Source organism: Lampetra fluviatilis, chromosome 34 (assembly GCF_964198595.1).
Source record: "Lampetra fluviatilis chromosome 34, kcLamFluv1.1, whole genome shotgun sequence".
In the NCBI taxonomy this organism is placed as follows: Eukaryota; Metazoa; Chordata; class Hyperoartia; order Petromyzontiformes; family Petromyzontidae; genus Lampetra; species Lampetra fluviatilis.
In genome coordinates, this window is record NC_136308.1 from 2,436,016 (window position 1) to 2,452,094 (window position 16,079).

General features: G+C 43.9%; 1 protein-coding gene across 1 annotated transcript in view; it reads left to right on the plus strand.

Annotated features, from left to right (window-relative positions):
- Positions 1–14,739: 14,739 nt before the first annotated feature.
- The window catches only part of LOC144944279 (metabotropic glutamate receptor 8-like), a 262,753-nt gene continuing 261,413 nt past the window's right edge, over positions 14,740–16,079 (plus strand). The window contains exon 1 of the mRNA XM_078872301.1: positions 14,740–15,818. Coding sequence (XP_078728427.1) covers positions 15,144–15,818 — 675 coding nt within the window. The 5' untranslated portion in view covers positions 14,740–15,143. The remainder of the gene's footprint in view (positions 15,819–16,079) is intronic.

Below are 16,079 nucleotides of genomic sequence, written 5' to 3' on the forward strand. Positions count from 1 at the left end.
AGCCAGTGGCATCCATGCTCAGTTTGCGACTGGGTAAAATCCCCCGTGTGGAGTCATTCATCTTTGGGCGTTCACAGAAACAATTCCTCTCGTGCCCCAACGCTGTGTTCCAATTGCTCCACCTCTTTGTCCTGTGCACAAGAGCGAATGAATGAGTGCAAAAACGTGGGGCCCCTTGCATTCAATGCAATGTTCTCAGTGAAATATAATCATCATAATATGATGGGCAGACGGCACAAGTAATAGATCCTGGGGCATGACCGAAAAAAAACCTGTTATTTAGAAATGTTCAAAAAGCGTGGAGGCACTTATGGTTGGTTCGGAGTGTAAACCTAAAAGTATTGATTTACTTCGGGGCAGCTGAATGGTCTAGCATTAAGCACGCTTGCCAAAGACATGTTTTTTTCGTGAGATATATGTTGCATAAACAGTGGTAAATGTGCAGCCCTGCAATTTCTTTTTCCCGCCACTGCTGGCAGCAGGGCCTCCACTAGAAGGAGCTCTGGAGAGCCCCGCTCGGAGGTAATGTCAGCGACTGGAAGCTTGAGCTGTGATGTAGCCAGGAAATAGCAGTGCACAGAAGGATTTGTAAATCTCTCTTGTGTGGGACGCATTGAGTGCTGTTATCCATATGCATGGGTTCCCTTGAGGCACTACCGTTTCCTTTCACATATCAACAATTAAACGGGCAACCATCCCGACGTAGGAACTTGTTAAATATATAGGGCGGTGTGTTTTTATTATGATTATTTTTTGCTGTTAAAATATAAAACGGGACTCTGCAGAATTATTCATGACACAATTGTGTGACAGTCCAGCACTGTAATTCTGTTCAATGATTCCTGGAAAAAATATGCGTGTATCTGTGTTAGCAATTGTTCCCTGACGACCTGGGTGTTCATCCTCTCCCCCATGGTAATTAAAAGCTGGAATTACGTCATTCCTTTTTGCACACTCTCCAGATGTTGTTCCATTTTATGTCATTGTCCATGTTTGTGATCCGTATGTCGTCGTGACAAATTGCACCGATAAACAATTTTCATTCTTTCTCGGGTACTTTAGTAACACTGTACCGCTGTTCACTTTGTTTGTATTCCATATATCGTGGTGGGTGTATCACACAGCACTTTAACGCACACCTTTTGTCGCTCGCTTAACATTTTCAGTCGCTCAGAACATATATCCGAGTGACCTATTTTAGACCAGTTTCATTACGTGCAAAATTGCGTGGAAACTACACGCGGTATACCGTTTTGATGTTGGGCGAATGCTCTCACACGTGATTGCATACGGCCCGCACACACGTAGACGCAGTGACGTGACGTGCCAAGCAACGGGGACACAGATCCCTCCTTCCGTCCTGTTTCCTACTCCTGACCCATTGCATCCCTCACACAGCAGCACGACTCGCTCTCGCAGATTAAGGGGTGTCTGGCTGCCTCTCTGTTGGCTATGATCTGTGGGCTGGCTTGATTTGCTCTAGGAAGGCAAAGGCGGGATAGTCGACAAGCCTCTAAGAACCCTCAACACTGGGATTGCATATGAATGGAAAATTGTGCATGCAGCTCACTAGCCGGTGGGATGCTGTGCAGGGATACGCGTGCAGTGGCGAATTTATAAAGAGGCCAACCAACCATTGCTGAATGCATTTTCCCATTTAAACATTTGTAACGATATTCTTGGTTAATTCGGTAAAGTCACGTAGAAGGGAAATAATAAAATAAAAATGATATTTGTATTACTTTATTATTTGCCTTCTACGTGACTTTACCGAAATAACCAAGAATATGAATCCCTGCAGTCACGAAAGCTTTAAATCAAAATTTGTAACGATATCTTTTTTTTCTGAAAGGCAACCCAATTGTATTGTCTGCGTTCAACCACCAATGCTTATTTCCTCGAACTTTCGAATTTGGAATTATCTCCCATCGTCTCTTTGTCTCCAAGTTCTTATTATTTTGCTCAAGTCAGGAAACATTTCCACGCGTATGTATTAACACCTAATTCTAGATTTGAAGCTTTCGTGACTGCAAGGATTCATACTCTTAGTTATTTCGGTAAAGTCACGTAGATAAAAAATGAAATTAAAATTAATAAAAATAAAAAATAAAAACAATAAAATCACGACGTTTCGGAGGCAACACAAGCTTCCGTCTTCAGGTGAAACTGTCACAGCTGAAGACGGAAGCTTGTGTTGCCTCCGAAACGTCGTGATTTTTTTTATAAATTTTTATTTCATTTTTTACCTACGTGACTTTACCGAAATAACTAAGAGTATGTATTAACACCCTCAACTGCGCTTTTTGTTGCTGGCTGCTTGGCGATTTGGGCCTTTGGACCTGCGCACAGTTCCAAGACAACGCACTATCAGAGTAATGAGAGCTCGCGGTAAGCAATCAGTCTCAATCAGCTTCAAGGACAATGCATAAATTATCAGAGTATTGTTTTTGTTTGCATTTGACTGCAAGTATTGTGGTTAATGTAAACATGATTCCTTGCAAAAGGTGTCAGTTTTGTTGCCAGAAAAAAGGGGAAAACCCCGATTAGTATATTTTGCTACTGGCAAAGGAGGCCTCATGATATTTGCAAACATTCTAATAAATAGTTTTAATTCTCAATTAACTGCAGAAACAAATTGAATGTTCTGGATTTTATTTTATTTTGTGCAGTCATTGGTGACTGGGTTAAAACCATGAACTCAGTACCCTTGAGAACCCAGTTTAATCACAAGACCTCTGCAGTGCCAGCTCAGTGCTCTAACCGCTGAGACCCTTGACAACCTTACCTTTATCCACCCCTTCGAAATACGATGTAAACCACTTTGACTTGCATTTAAAATGCAAGGCAAAGTGTCTCTACACTCAATTGAGCATGGCATGGTGCTCATCACCATTGGTGGCCCTGAGTTTGTGGAAATTTCACTTTCTCGTGATGGGAGCCGTTTTCATCTTAGGGAAAGCACATGTGGAATTGCTGCAAATGTCTGCCAGAGAAATTCTATTGACCATGGAGGGATGATGGCCTGAGGCAACCCCTGAGCAAGGTATAAACTCACAACTTTCCATTTGTGAGTCATGTGCTCTGACAGTGCCACCAGGCGAGATGAAACTAGCACGAAAATATTAAAATGTTAAATTAATATGTCTGTAGTAGGTTGATAGCTAGGCAATTAATAAATTAAGTAAACTGGATCATTCATTACCGGCTGTGTTTTCCTATTAGATTATATGTGTTGCATTTAAACACCACAGTTAGACGCATGCCAACTATTTTGTTGATATTAATAAAAAGTTATAAACAGGATTTACATTTGCTACCATTTTTGCGAACAGCATTGTGAGGTAATTTGCCGAATTACATGAAGAGTTTGATTTCCACTGCCGGTCCCAGTGGTATCAAGCATTGCACAAAGTGTTCCCCAGTTTTTGACCAGAGAGAGGGCTTTTGTGAACGTGGCGCTGGGATTTATAAATATCACGATCCCCCATGAGCAAAAGCCACCGTGTAAAAAGCGGTGATGGCAAAAAATATCCATCGAGAGAAGTAAGTGACGTATAACACCTGTTACATTTCAGAGACGAGGTTCTATATCCGACTGTATAAAGAAAATCAATGTTGTAACCCTTATGAACTCCCTGAGAGACACCGATGGTTACGAGCGAGGCCTGTTTATTCCAGCAAGGTGCATTGCCATGAAATAATCCATGAGCAGTGTTGACATGTAAGGTTGGTAAATTAGCACGGCACACAATGGCATAATATATATATAAAGTCAAACTTGCAGTAACTGTAATGGATTGGTAATGACTCAGCATAAATTGTATTATTAACCACGATATAAACTGGTTCAGGGCTGAGTAAACTGAGCAAATGCTTACTATAAGCCTCCAGGGTCTCCTATCAAATGAACACATTCATTTATAATAAATACCAATGAAAATCATTGGGCCAGTGAACCCATTAATTGTCCTTTTAAGAATAAAGATGCCTGAAGCATCGTGCAAGGTTGGTGGATCATACACATTCCATCACGTAAATAACACTTCCAGCCCACTGCACTATGACGTGGGCAGGAGAAAGAAGGAAGCAAGTTGCTTACCAACATGTATGCAAACAGATTGAAGTGTCATCGTGGTTTATTTTCTGCGAGAATGCTTGTCTGCTCCCACACGCGAAACACCCATCAAGGAATGTGTCTTGCAATTCCCTGCGCATGCTACTGATAGTGGAAGGGCCACCACGAGAAGGATCTCTAGAGATAGCCCCTCTCGAATGTATGTTGGCCTACTATTCTACGCAGGACAGGAATTTTGGAGCATCTACACCTTATCCCACCACACGCAACCTGCCGATTGACTAACTGTGGTATCAATCCGTTTGTACTGCCGGGTGAACAGAGGTTCGGATATTTGAGACGTTTGCACCATTGTTTAAACTCCTGCGCTGGGAGTTTTAATCAAACTGATGACTTCTGGTTTGCAAAAGCCTCACCATTACACCACAGCATCATTCAAATTACGCGGTGGTACGATGCATTTTGAAACGTACACATGGAGCGTTCTACGGTGATGGGACAACTTGAGTCCCTACCACGGAGTCATGTGTATTTAAATATCCATATGTAGGACCTTCCAGACAATTATTTTTGAAAGCCTTTCTGGATGAATAGCAAAGGAACACAAGTATGTGGGGTGGTAAAATATGTCATGTGAGACCTTGTGTCTGATGTTCTGGCCATTCCAATCGGCAGCGACAACCCCAATTGTCACAGGTGCTATGGACTAAGATCGTCATCAAAGTGATGTGATCCAGTAGAGTTAAATAATGATACAGAAAAATCACCCGTCGTAGAAGCGCAATCTGAGAAATAAACAATGAGTACATCTGTTTTTTTTACATTGAGAATAATGTTTTGCTACCAAAGTAGATTTTTTTTTGTACCCATGAGCTCTGCGTATGTGTGTGTGTGTTGGGGGGGGGGGTGGGAGGGGGGGGCGTTAAATTATTATGAAAAATATTTGCAACTCTTTAATAAACATTTTCAGTTCAGTAAATAAAAACAATTGTAGCTCTGAAGAAGTGTATACATTGATGTTACAAATGCAAACAGTAATGGTATGCTTTCCACGTTAACAAACAAAATGTAAACAATTTAACAAGGAAGTGTAATTACAAATACAATATATATACAAATGTTTATTCGTATTATTACTTTGTGTGTTGTATATCTCAACCAACAATATTTTATCAACTTTCTATGCACTGGCAGTATTCATAATCTCTAAAATGGAACTCCTGTGGAAAGGCAACGTTATTATTGTATTTCATTTACCAGTTGTCATGAGAAATAGAATCATCATTCGGATCACTGGCGAATACAGAATACCATGTATTTTGCTTAATTAAATAAATAATGAAAGCCCCATATGTACACTTACAAAATACATATGTTCCCCCATCAGCCTATGGATTTTTCAGGCCAATATTGCCCGATAGCATTTGTTTAAACAAGCAAGGTGCGTACCAGTTTTGACCTGCAGGGTGTCATCAGCAGAGTTAGCCTCGTTATAACCAATACTGCTGGTTTACCAGATGCTATTGGAAAGAATACTCGATCTACAAGAAGGGGGGGATATATTCAAATACATTTTTTTAATGTATATAAATGAATAACATGAGTGTTGTTTGACCAGTTATTGTTAGCGGTTGGGATTCGGTGTTTTTAAAATGAGCTTAATCATATGGCACAAGGTATTCTAAACATAATATACTCACAGATTGTATGCCGTTCTTGGCCCATTTCTGCTGAAAATGTGAAGGCGATTTGGTGTAGAGGGCTCAGGATTTGTTTGGCACATAGGGGTTAATTTGGTATGCATGTTTTAAACATTTAAAGTATCCAGTCGAGAAGAGAATGGAAAAGTGAGGCTTTTGTGTTTCGTTGATGAACTATGTCCAAGCCCTTGGTTATAAAAGGCATAATAATTGCAATCTGACCCAGGCCGTGATTTTCAAAGGAGAAAAAAAATGTACCAAAAGAAAAGCACTGTAAGGTGGATTTGAAGTTTTCGTGACTGCAAGGATTCATACACCTGCGTGACTTTACCGAAAAAACCAAAGAGTACTGTAAGGTGATGGAAATGTTGAACAACACGTGGCCAGGAAAATTCTTTGCCCAACAAATACCCTGATGCATGTTCGGTCCTGATACATGCACATGTGTCAAAGTCGTCAACAGACTGGAAAATGTGTCCACCTGTTTTATCCGTGTCCGCCTCCATCAGTGGTGGTGCCAGCCTATTGAGGGCCATGAGGAAGAAAGACACTTTTGGCACGAGGAATAGATACGTAGTGATATATGAGAAATGTAAAAAAAATAATATATAGCGAGGTGAGATAAGAGAGATGCATGAAAGATAGCGGTGAGATAATTGACTTGGCTTCAATGTGTTAATTAACTTGCTATGTTTATTAAGATGTCCATTTCAGATGACATTTGATCCACCCTTATTGTTTTACATGCACAGAGTCCCTTGAGCTACTTGGGGCCCTAAGCCTTTTTTTCGCTTGCTTATGCCCATTACCACCACTGAAATTCATCTCAGAACACTTTCACATGTTTTGCACACACACAAAAAACACAATGCCCCGAAAACGATGTGTATGAAAATTGCTGCACTACTTACCAATACGATTACCAACATAATAATCAGAAAATGTATTTCTACTCTAGTAATTCCATGACCTATAAAGCTCCTTTTCACAGATGTCCAGCATAACTATGGGTTTGGGGATAAATCTATCCATTAAATACTTTCAAAAAAGTTATTTTACAGAAATTAAACATCGCATTGCATACCAGTGCGACAAACGTGCATGTGTGGGCGTAAGCTTATGTGCATAACAGCAACGGCAATAACCATCGACCACCCTGAGCGCAGCTATTTGGGTATAAAGATACAGTCCTTGAATCTTTAACAAATTGAAGGCTCCCTTAATTGGCTAGATTGCCAACTTGTTAATTGATTTCTCGGGATGTTTTTTTTTTGCCAAGGGAAATAACCCACAGCTGACAGTAATCTTTGCTAATCTGCAGCGGTGTATTATTTGCATCGAATTATTCGTTTGTGTGCAAATGCACCATTCGGTTATAGAACAGTGGTCTCCAAATAGAGTACCATTTTAATAGAACGCATAATTGAATGCAACCGAACAATAATCCCAAATTGATGACGGACAAAACACTGCATTTTTACGAACATTATTCAGACACTCTAATTTTACCTGCACTGAGAATGAGATGTTAAGGCATAATTCTAGAGCAGCGTCAGCAGATAGAGTCTATGCCAGATCACATTTTTGACACATGCTTCATATTGCATTGGCTCACCATTTCTAATGTGCTTAAATGACAGCTTTTTCTCAAAGATTAACAACTAATGTTTGCAATTGGGAAAAAAAAAACAATTACCAAAAGCCATTACACGCAGACATAAAGGCATTAACGCACTGAATGAATAATGCCGTTAATAGAGTAATTTGTGACTTAACATAATCAGTGTTGTTATTTAAGATGATATCACCTGGCCTTGCTGGTGTCGGTACATGAAGCTGTAAATATTGCCTTCTGACGCCACAAGGTGGCAGAGTTGCATAGAATGAAAGTGCATGCCACGAAGAGAAAGAAATCATTTGCAAGAAATACTTAAGCAAGAGTGCTTATTGTCACACGCAAACAGCGCATGTTCATGCACGCATGCATGCAGACATGCCTTGACAAGTGGCATGCGTATTGATAGTATCACTGTTACTGCCATTATAATTAAAACGAATTATTATTAGTGTTGGTGTTTCGAAAGCACAAGTTTGATGCTGTATATTGCATCGTGCTGCTAACATTGCACGCATTGCCACTGCCTGATGACACATAACATTGAGCCAGCCTCACGGAGCATCCCAGACCTATATTAAGCGCTGGTTAAACACACACACACACTAACTGGTTTTTGAAATGCCTCGTTGCCGTGTGCGTTTACAACGTGGAGTGTGATGATTGCACAGCAATTTTCATACGTTCGCCTGCGTTGGTCCAACAACGCCTGTGAAAATTCCATATCCATTACAGGGCATTTCGTACGTCCATTATATTGATGCCAATGTATACGTAATTGTGCATACCGATTTGTTTCCACTTAGAAAACAATATTACACTATTATACATCCCAAAGCATAGGTATTCAGTAATAGCAATGCATGTCGTAGATATAACTGCATAACCCGAATTATGAATGATGACTCGGTGTTTGCATTTTCCTTGTTCTGTTCACCGTTTGGCGGCCTTTGGTCTGGAATTCGTGATATTTAGCCGATGGAATTGGCTGTTTCTGGTGCAGGCCAATCAGTTTAAAAGAAAGGGCAGACATCATCAAAGCGTGTTTGTTTACATGTTTAACTTGATGATGACTTCTAAAAGGTGTCTATTTGATGTTTGAACATCTTAACACCTTCTGTGTTTATGCCAGGAAGGGTAAAGCCCCTTTTTTGTAGCATTCAATATCTTGATACTGGCAAAAGGTTCCCATAGACAAGTTATACTTATCTATTTTCAATAAAATGTCACACTATTCAATGTGTTAAATGTACATGTGATACAATCATAACATTATACCGCATTGTAATAACATGCAATGAAGTAGAGACGACCGTATGTCCAATGACAGTATCGTGAAAATATAGTCAAATTATGTTAATATTGCCACAAGTTTACTTTTAAGTCATATGTTATCTTCATCTATGGGTCAACAACTGCACTGACCAAAAATGTGTTTTTATTTAATAATACAAGCGTAAGGTATAATACACACGTGACATTACTATAATTCATAACATAATACGCATTTCCTATGATGCATACTAGGCGAAGCACATTGCTATGCGTGCCTGCTGTATAAAACGAAAAGTCAATACGGCACTGCATGCCATACTGCAAGTAACATGACATGCTTTTGATATTTTGCTGTTATTGTCAAGCACCCACACATGCGTTGCCTTTTTTATACACACACACACATTGACTATATATAAACTATACATTATATATGCCCATGGTGATATATATTATGTGTATATAATATACAGCAGTGAGCAAGGCTGTACGCAGGGTTTCGTTGGGATGGAGGAGTCGAGTGGGTAGAGTGGGGGGAGGGGGGCGGCGGATTTCAAAACCGACCAACATCACCCGACACGCGCTCCGCTCAGTGTGGAAGCGCCCTCGGTGCGGACCGCTCGCAACCCACGCGCGCTCTTCTCTCGATCGCTGCCGCCACCAGCAGCAGCAGCGACGTCGCTTCTCTGCCTCCCTCCCTCCCTCTCTCCCCTCTTCGTTCTCTCCCCTCTCTCTCTCTCGTCTCATGCTGAGTTCGTGAATGTTAATGACCACCCACCCATCGCGCTCAGTGCTGAATCAGTCGGTCAGTGCCGTCTTACCTGTCTCGTGCGAGATGTTGGTGCCTGTGCGTGCGTGCTTCTGTTGTGGAGCCAGACTCGCTGTGTGTGTCTCTCTCATACGCACAGCAGGCTTATGAAGTCGTAGTATATGTGTGTGTGTGGAGTTTTCCCGCTATGTCGGTGATGATTACCGGTGTCTCGTGGCACGTGGAGTCCGTTTCTCTGAAGCGTTCGCAGTTTTAAATCTCGCGGAGTTAAGCTGCCCATTTCTCACCGAGCCCATCGAAGTCATAGTCCCCGTAAATGTTGCAATATCCACGCGTCTCGTCGAGTCACAGCCTCTCTCCTGGAGTCGTACGATTTACCTGCGACTCAAATAGCCTCCCGTCGATTCATAGCGCAGCATCCTCGCTCAGCATTAACATCAAGTATCGTGTCACAGTCCGCGTATACACAGCACGCAACACACCACACACACTCATCCCCTGCCTCTCTCCCTCTGCAACATATTGATCAGCCACCGGGCACCGCGCTTGCTGGAGCATCTGTGGGATTATGCTGCATGTCCCCTTCACAAGCGCAAGTCGTCTCTCGCTCCTCTCCAGGTAACGCAGCCTTTTCGCCAGCACGCACCACGAAGACAAAGATCCCCCGTGTAGCCTTTTAACAGACTGTTGGGGGCAAGTGCTGTTAGCGAGCACCTATGAAGGTCGGCACGGCACACGATGGGGGTGGGTGGCCAACACCACACCCGGACGCCTTTGTCTTCCTAGCGGCGATGTTTACACACCGCACCAGGTACTGATTTGAGGCTGAGTCGACCTAAGGGAGGCCCAGGACCGGTACAGATAATCGTCACCTGGTGTTGACCGTAAGCGGGAATCGACCTCGGGTGGCCAGCACACACACACACACCCGCACATACACCCGCACACACACACACCCGTACACACACACACCCGCACATCCACACGCCTACAACACAAGAGCCCTCTCCGTGGATCACGTGCAGAGTCCGCAATTAGTGACATCTCGACAGACGCGGCGGTGTCATGCACACGTGAACCTGTGGGCAAATTGGACCAAGCGACCCAGCTCTGCGCAGCGATACGTTCAAACGCATGCGTCAATAGCACTGCACTAAGTTGAATGCTGTATTTTAAATATAAAATAGGTGACGTTTCGGACAATGACCCTGCTTTATGCAGACGCATGGTATCAATAAATACGTTGCGGATGTCTAACCGCTATGGAGAAGGACCAGTGACCGAAACGTCGCCTGTTATGTGTTGTTCACCTTTTAGAGCAGACGAATTTGTCGATGTCATGTTTTGCTCGTGCACCACTGCCAACGGATGATCACACTTTGTTTTATTTAATTCCGGACGAATATTGTTTGCCGGGCTAATGATCTTGCACTACTACGACTCTATAACAATGCATTTGATGTGATAGCTACACAGGAGTGCTGTCTGTACACAGCTTCGTTAATCAGTGTTGCCAGCACAGTAATAATGATAATAATGTCCTTTGAGTGCAAAGGAAAACATTGCATTGTCACTACTACTTTAAACTTGCATACATCTGATGATGATGGTGATGATCGTCGTCATCATCACGATTATAGTCGCAGTGCATGCGAAGTGGTGATGCATTTTTAATGTGCAGAGCACGCATTGTGGCTGGCATGAGCGCAATTCGTTGTGCGCATGAGTCATACATAAATGCATGAGATACACATATAAGCTCATACGTATAAGCAGTCTCATTAATTTGAGTTCTTGCATTTGTGAGCTGTCAAACGCAATGGCGATGTTAGCTGTGGTGGGGGAGGGGAGGAAAGAGATACGCGTTTACATACACGTACACTTTTAGATTTGCGTTTGGAGTTTACCTGATGTTTTTTTTTTCTAAGTGTGACCAAGCACGATAGCCTAAGCCAAGAATGTATCTGCTTGGTCAGGATTTGTTGTCCTGCTGAGGTGGGAGCATTAACCTTTCCGTGCCCAAATCAATGCAAGCTAATACACGTCTTGCACTAATTGTCAGCGGCATTGCTTCATATTTGGAATCCTTTTAAAATGGTCTTCACTCACATCTCAACCACATGATGTACAGATGTGTGCACATTTCTATGTCAATATATTTCTATTTCATATTAATGCTAAATAAAGTAATTCTATCGGAAGATAGTGTTACATAGCATAGAATAAATATGTATGGTATAAGAATGATTTAATTCGTATATTCGAATCTGTTTTGAAATGCTAGTTTCTTGAAATTATTATTGTAAGGATGGATTCTGCCTGTTTTTTTGTACCCTCACTGAGTCTTGAGACTAATGTTCATCAGGTTTATACTTTGAAATGATACACCGCCCAGGTCGATGATGTACATTATCAAATGTGCAGCAAAACAGACCTACACTGGATTTGTGCTCTTGGCACTCATCAGCAAGCCATTGAATACACAGAAGCCAAATAGTGTGATGCCTAGATTTAAAGGCAGAACTAATATGCACAACGTGGAACCCACAATCTGTACTTTAATTACAAACTAATGAACACCATATCATCCTTATTATGAGTATCATCATCATCCTTGTCTATCGAGTAAAGATTCACTCAAAATACTTTTTCGGAAGAGTTCTGCCAAGTTTTTGCAGTAGGGGGCGATGTTGCTTTGTAAAATTCCCATTGAGTCATTTGTAGGTAACATTTCAGCTTTGGGATGTTTGGCCAATACCAGTTAGATAGCATGTTTTTTTAAAAATATGTAAGCAAAGAAATGTGAGTAACAAAACAGCTGTATTTTTAATTTATTTATTCAGGGTAATTTCTGCATAACGTACAGACCGTGTGAAATGTAAGCAGCAGTGCCAGTCGCGGCCAGAAGCAACATCAGACTCCCGACAGCTCAACTCACTGACCATCTTCTTGGTTCTTTCGGTAAAGTCACGTAGAAGGGAAGTAATAAAATAATAAAAATAAAACATAATAAAATTATTTTATTATGTTTTACCGAAAGAACCAAGAAGATGAATCCCTGCAGTCACGAAAGCTTTAAATCATTGACAATCGCTCTCCTTCCTAATTGTGTCCGTTCCCTCCATACTTGTTACAAACTTAACTGGTGATGACTCATTTCATCGGCTCCTGTTTCAGACTCGAATCACCCTCCTCTTTCCTGCATGCGGTGAGCTCGTGTTGTCCAAACAGAGAAATACACAGAGACAAGATTATCGTTATAAACCAAAGTAAACAGAAAATCGTCTCCTCGGTCACAGTCATCTGCTCTGTTGTCGGTTCTGAACCACAATTCCACATTGCCCATTGAAGTGCGTCGTCTTTCTCTAGGACAGCCGCTATCGATTTCCCACAAAAGTGCAACTCATTGTATCGATGCCTGAGGAATGAAAGGCTGAGTTGGCTCTGACCTAGGCTTTGAATTGGCAGCCTTCTGGATTTTGGCTCGAGAAATCTACCACAGTGCCACACAGCCGAATTGTTACATGACAGGTACTGCACGGCATGTATGAAATTAACGTATGAATGTGAGCGTCTGTACGTACGCAAGCACGTGTGCATGCTCACGTGCTTTTGAATAAAAGTCAGAGATTACTTCCCTTAAATCTTCAATTTGTAAAAAAACCTGACACTATCTAGGGCGTACACCTGTTAACTCGCAGCAGCGCGAAAGCTTCGATGGCAGCTCCTTATCTGACTGAGCGCAGGGAACGCGCTGCAGCCACCATCCTGCCCGCTTCCAAAAGGGCTGCGTGCCAAATAGGAAAGGCTGCATTATCGCGTCCATTAACGGGCAGATGGGCCGTCATCAATGGTGGCGGCAGTTTTTTTTATTGCTTAAGTGATCGCCTTGAGACCACCACCATTACCACCACCCATCCATCCAACCCTTCTCCCTCACCGTCCACCCTGTGGGCACAACGCTCTCCGTGGAGCTGGAGCGGTGCAGCTGCCTTTGAGCGCGTGCCGCGTTCGTCATTGCCACTCGCAGCTTTATCGCAGTTGCGAGAGCGACGTCGGTGTAGCAGAATTCTTCGCTGCCGCGTGGACCTCGTTTCCCTGGCGAGGTTGCATCACTTTGGTCACATGGGTGACGAGTGATTGTTGTTGTTGCGAATGCTAGACTTAGATCCCTGCCACGTGAATGTGGAACTTCCATGTCTGGCTCAGCGCTAGCAGCGGAGATGAGTAAAGCCCATTGCTCATTGTCGTTTTTGAGGACATGTTACATGGGTGGCTTTGCTTAAGTTCACTTGCTCTGCCACACTGGCGAGTGCTTAAACCCAGTGATGCCTAGAAGTTCACATTGATATTGTTAGCGTGCGATAACGATTACTTTTATGGACCCAAAATCTGCCACGGGAATTTGTAATTTCCACTGCTTGCATCGGGGGACCAATGGGAATGGGCACCAATGCCTTGGCCTTTCGAGCACCTCCCCAGGCACAGGTGTTGCAATGAACATTCATGAAGGGAAATGCTTTTGTGTTGTGCCAAGCCTCCTATAACACAACTAGATTATCATTAATTGCTACAAATTCGAATAAGCTGGAACTGCTCATCGTTGAACCTGTGTACTGCAAACGTCATTCTTTCTGCGCGTGACACTTTCATCAGTGGCACTACCTCAAGGGGAAAATATATAGGCGACGTTTCGAGCAATGGATCTTCATAGTAGAGAGATTGTGTGCGTTATAGAATGTTCTACTATTATTCACTGAATCTCTGCAGCGTCTCTACCTCTCTGCGTAGAAGGAGGAGGTCCATTGCCCCATACGTTTCCGATTATACAAATGTTGTGTTTTTTTATCTTTTTTGGCCAGCGTGTCATGGGTTCTTGTCATGCGTGTTCCTGCGCAGCACTGCCTATGCAGTGTCACACGTTTCTTGTTGCCGCTGCTGCTGTAGTGTACATCTGGACGTGTTTCGATTTAAAGCTTTCGTGACTGCAGGGATTCATCTTCTTGGTTCTTTCGGTAAAGTCACGTAGAAGGGAAATAATAAAATAATAAAAATAAAACATAATAAATTATTATGTTTTACTTTTAAACATAATAATAATTTATTATGTTTTATTTTTATTATTTTATTATTTCCCTTCTACGTGACTTTACCGAAAGAGCCAAGAAGATCTGGACGTGTCTTTGCCCTCGTTCGTTTGAACGCGAAAGAGGGTATTCCTTCACGTCACTCTTTATTCCTGCATCGATTTCTCGCTCAATTACAGGGAATTACTCGCACCTGGGACGCGGTGGACAACCTGAGGTCTCATAACCTCGTCCCCCAGGGGAGAGCCGCTCGCAAGCGTCCTCGCCGGGCAGGGTGTCCGTCTGCGGCTTAAGCCGACCAGCAGGTCGAGACAATTTGGGATCATCATCCTCTTGACAACAAGAACACTTCATCCGCTGAGGGATCGGGCACTGTAATAAAAAAAATCGCTTTAGGAAATAAAAAATATATAAAAAGAGGAAAAGGAAATCGTTTGTATAAAAGAAGTAAAGTGCGGGTAGTGGTGCTGGCGAGACCGGGAGGCTATTACATCCCTGATATCATCGCCTCGTGTGGATCAAGTGCTAAGCTCGGCCGATTCCCCCGTGAGCAGCACCTAAGCCACCGCGAACACTCACGTGCTGATTAAGTACTTCGTAGTAGCCCTTTGCGAAGCCACTGATGAAACTTCATTTTTCATCTCCCTGCCGCTTTGTGGGGGGCGAGCCATTTCCCGGCGAGGACCTGAGGATGAGTTCATCGAGCGGCGGTCAGAACATCCGGCGGCGTCCCGTGCGCATCTCCCCACCACTTCCATCTCCGCCTGCACCGCCTCCATCGCCGCGCCTGCAGCCGCCACCACCGCCACCGCCGTTGCTGCTGCTGGCGGCGGCGGTGGTGGTGGCGGCCGCGCTGGCGTCGCTGGCCGACGCTCAGGAAATGGTCTCCTACTCCCGCTCCATCCGCATCGAGGGCAACGTCTCCATCGGCGGGCTCTTCCCCGTGCACGCGCGCGGGCCGGGCGGCCTGTCGCCGTGCGGAGACATCAAGAAGGAGAAGGGCGTCCAGCGGCTGGAGGCCATGCTGTACGCGCTGGACCGCATCAACGCCGACCCCGAGATCCTGCCCAACGTGACGCTGGGCGCGCGCGTGCTCGACACGTGCTCGCGCGACACGCACGCCCTGGAGCAGTCGCTCACCTTCGTGCAGGCGCTCCTCGAGAGGGACTCGTCCGACGTGCGCTGCACCAACGGCGACCCGGTGACGTTCGCCAAGCCGGAGCGCATCGCCGGCGTGGTTGGAGCGGCCGCCAGCCCCGTCTCGATCATGGTGGCCAACATGCTGCGCCTCTTCCAGGTGAGGGTCCGGCCCAGGCGTGGCCGATCGTGGCGAGTTTGTGGCGCCGAGCGAGCTGGCCGCGTCGCTGGCCGCGATCGTCCTCTCTCTCAGTGCGCCCGCTCGCTCAGGGCCGACCAAGGGAGATTAGTGCGGAACATTAAGTATTAGCAGTTTGAAGGATATTTATCAAACGGATTAGTTTGATGTTGGTCGTGTCCGTCGTAATGACCTGCATCATTTATTCAGCCATGTAGTTGTTGTAAGAGATTGGTGCCAGAA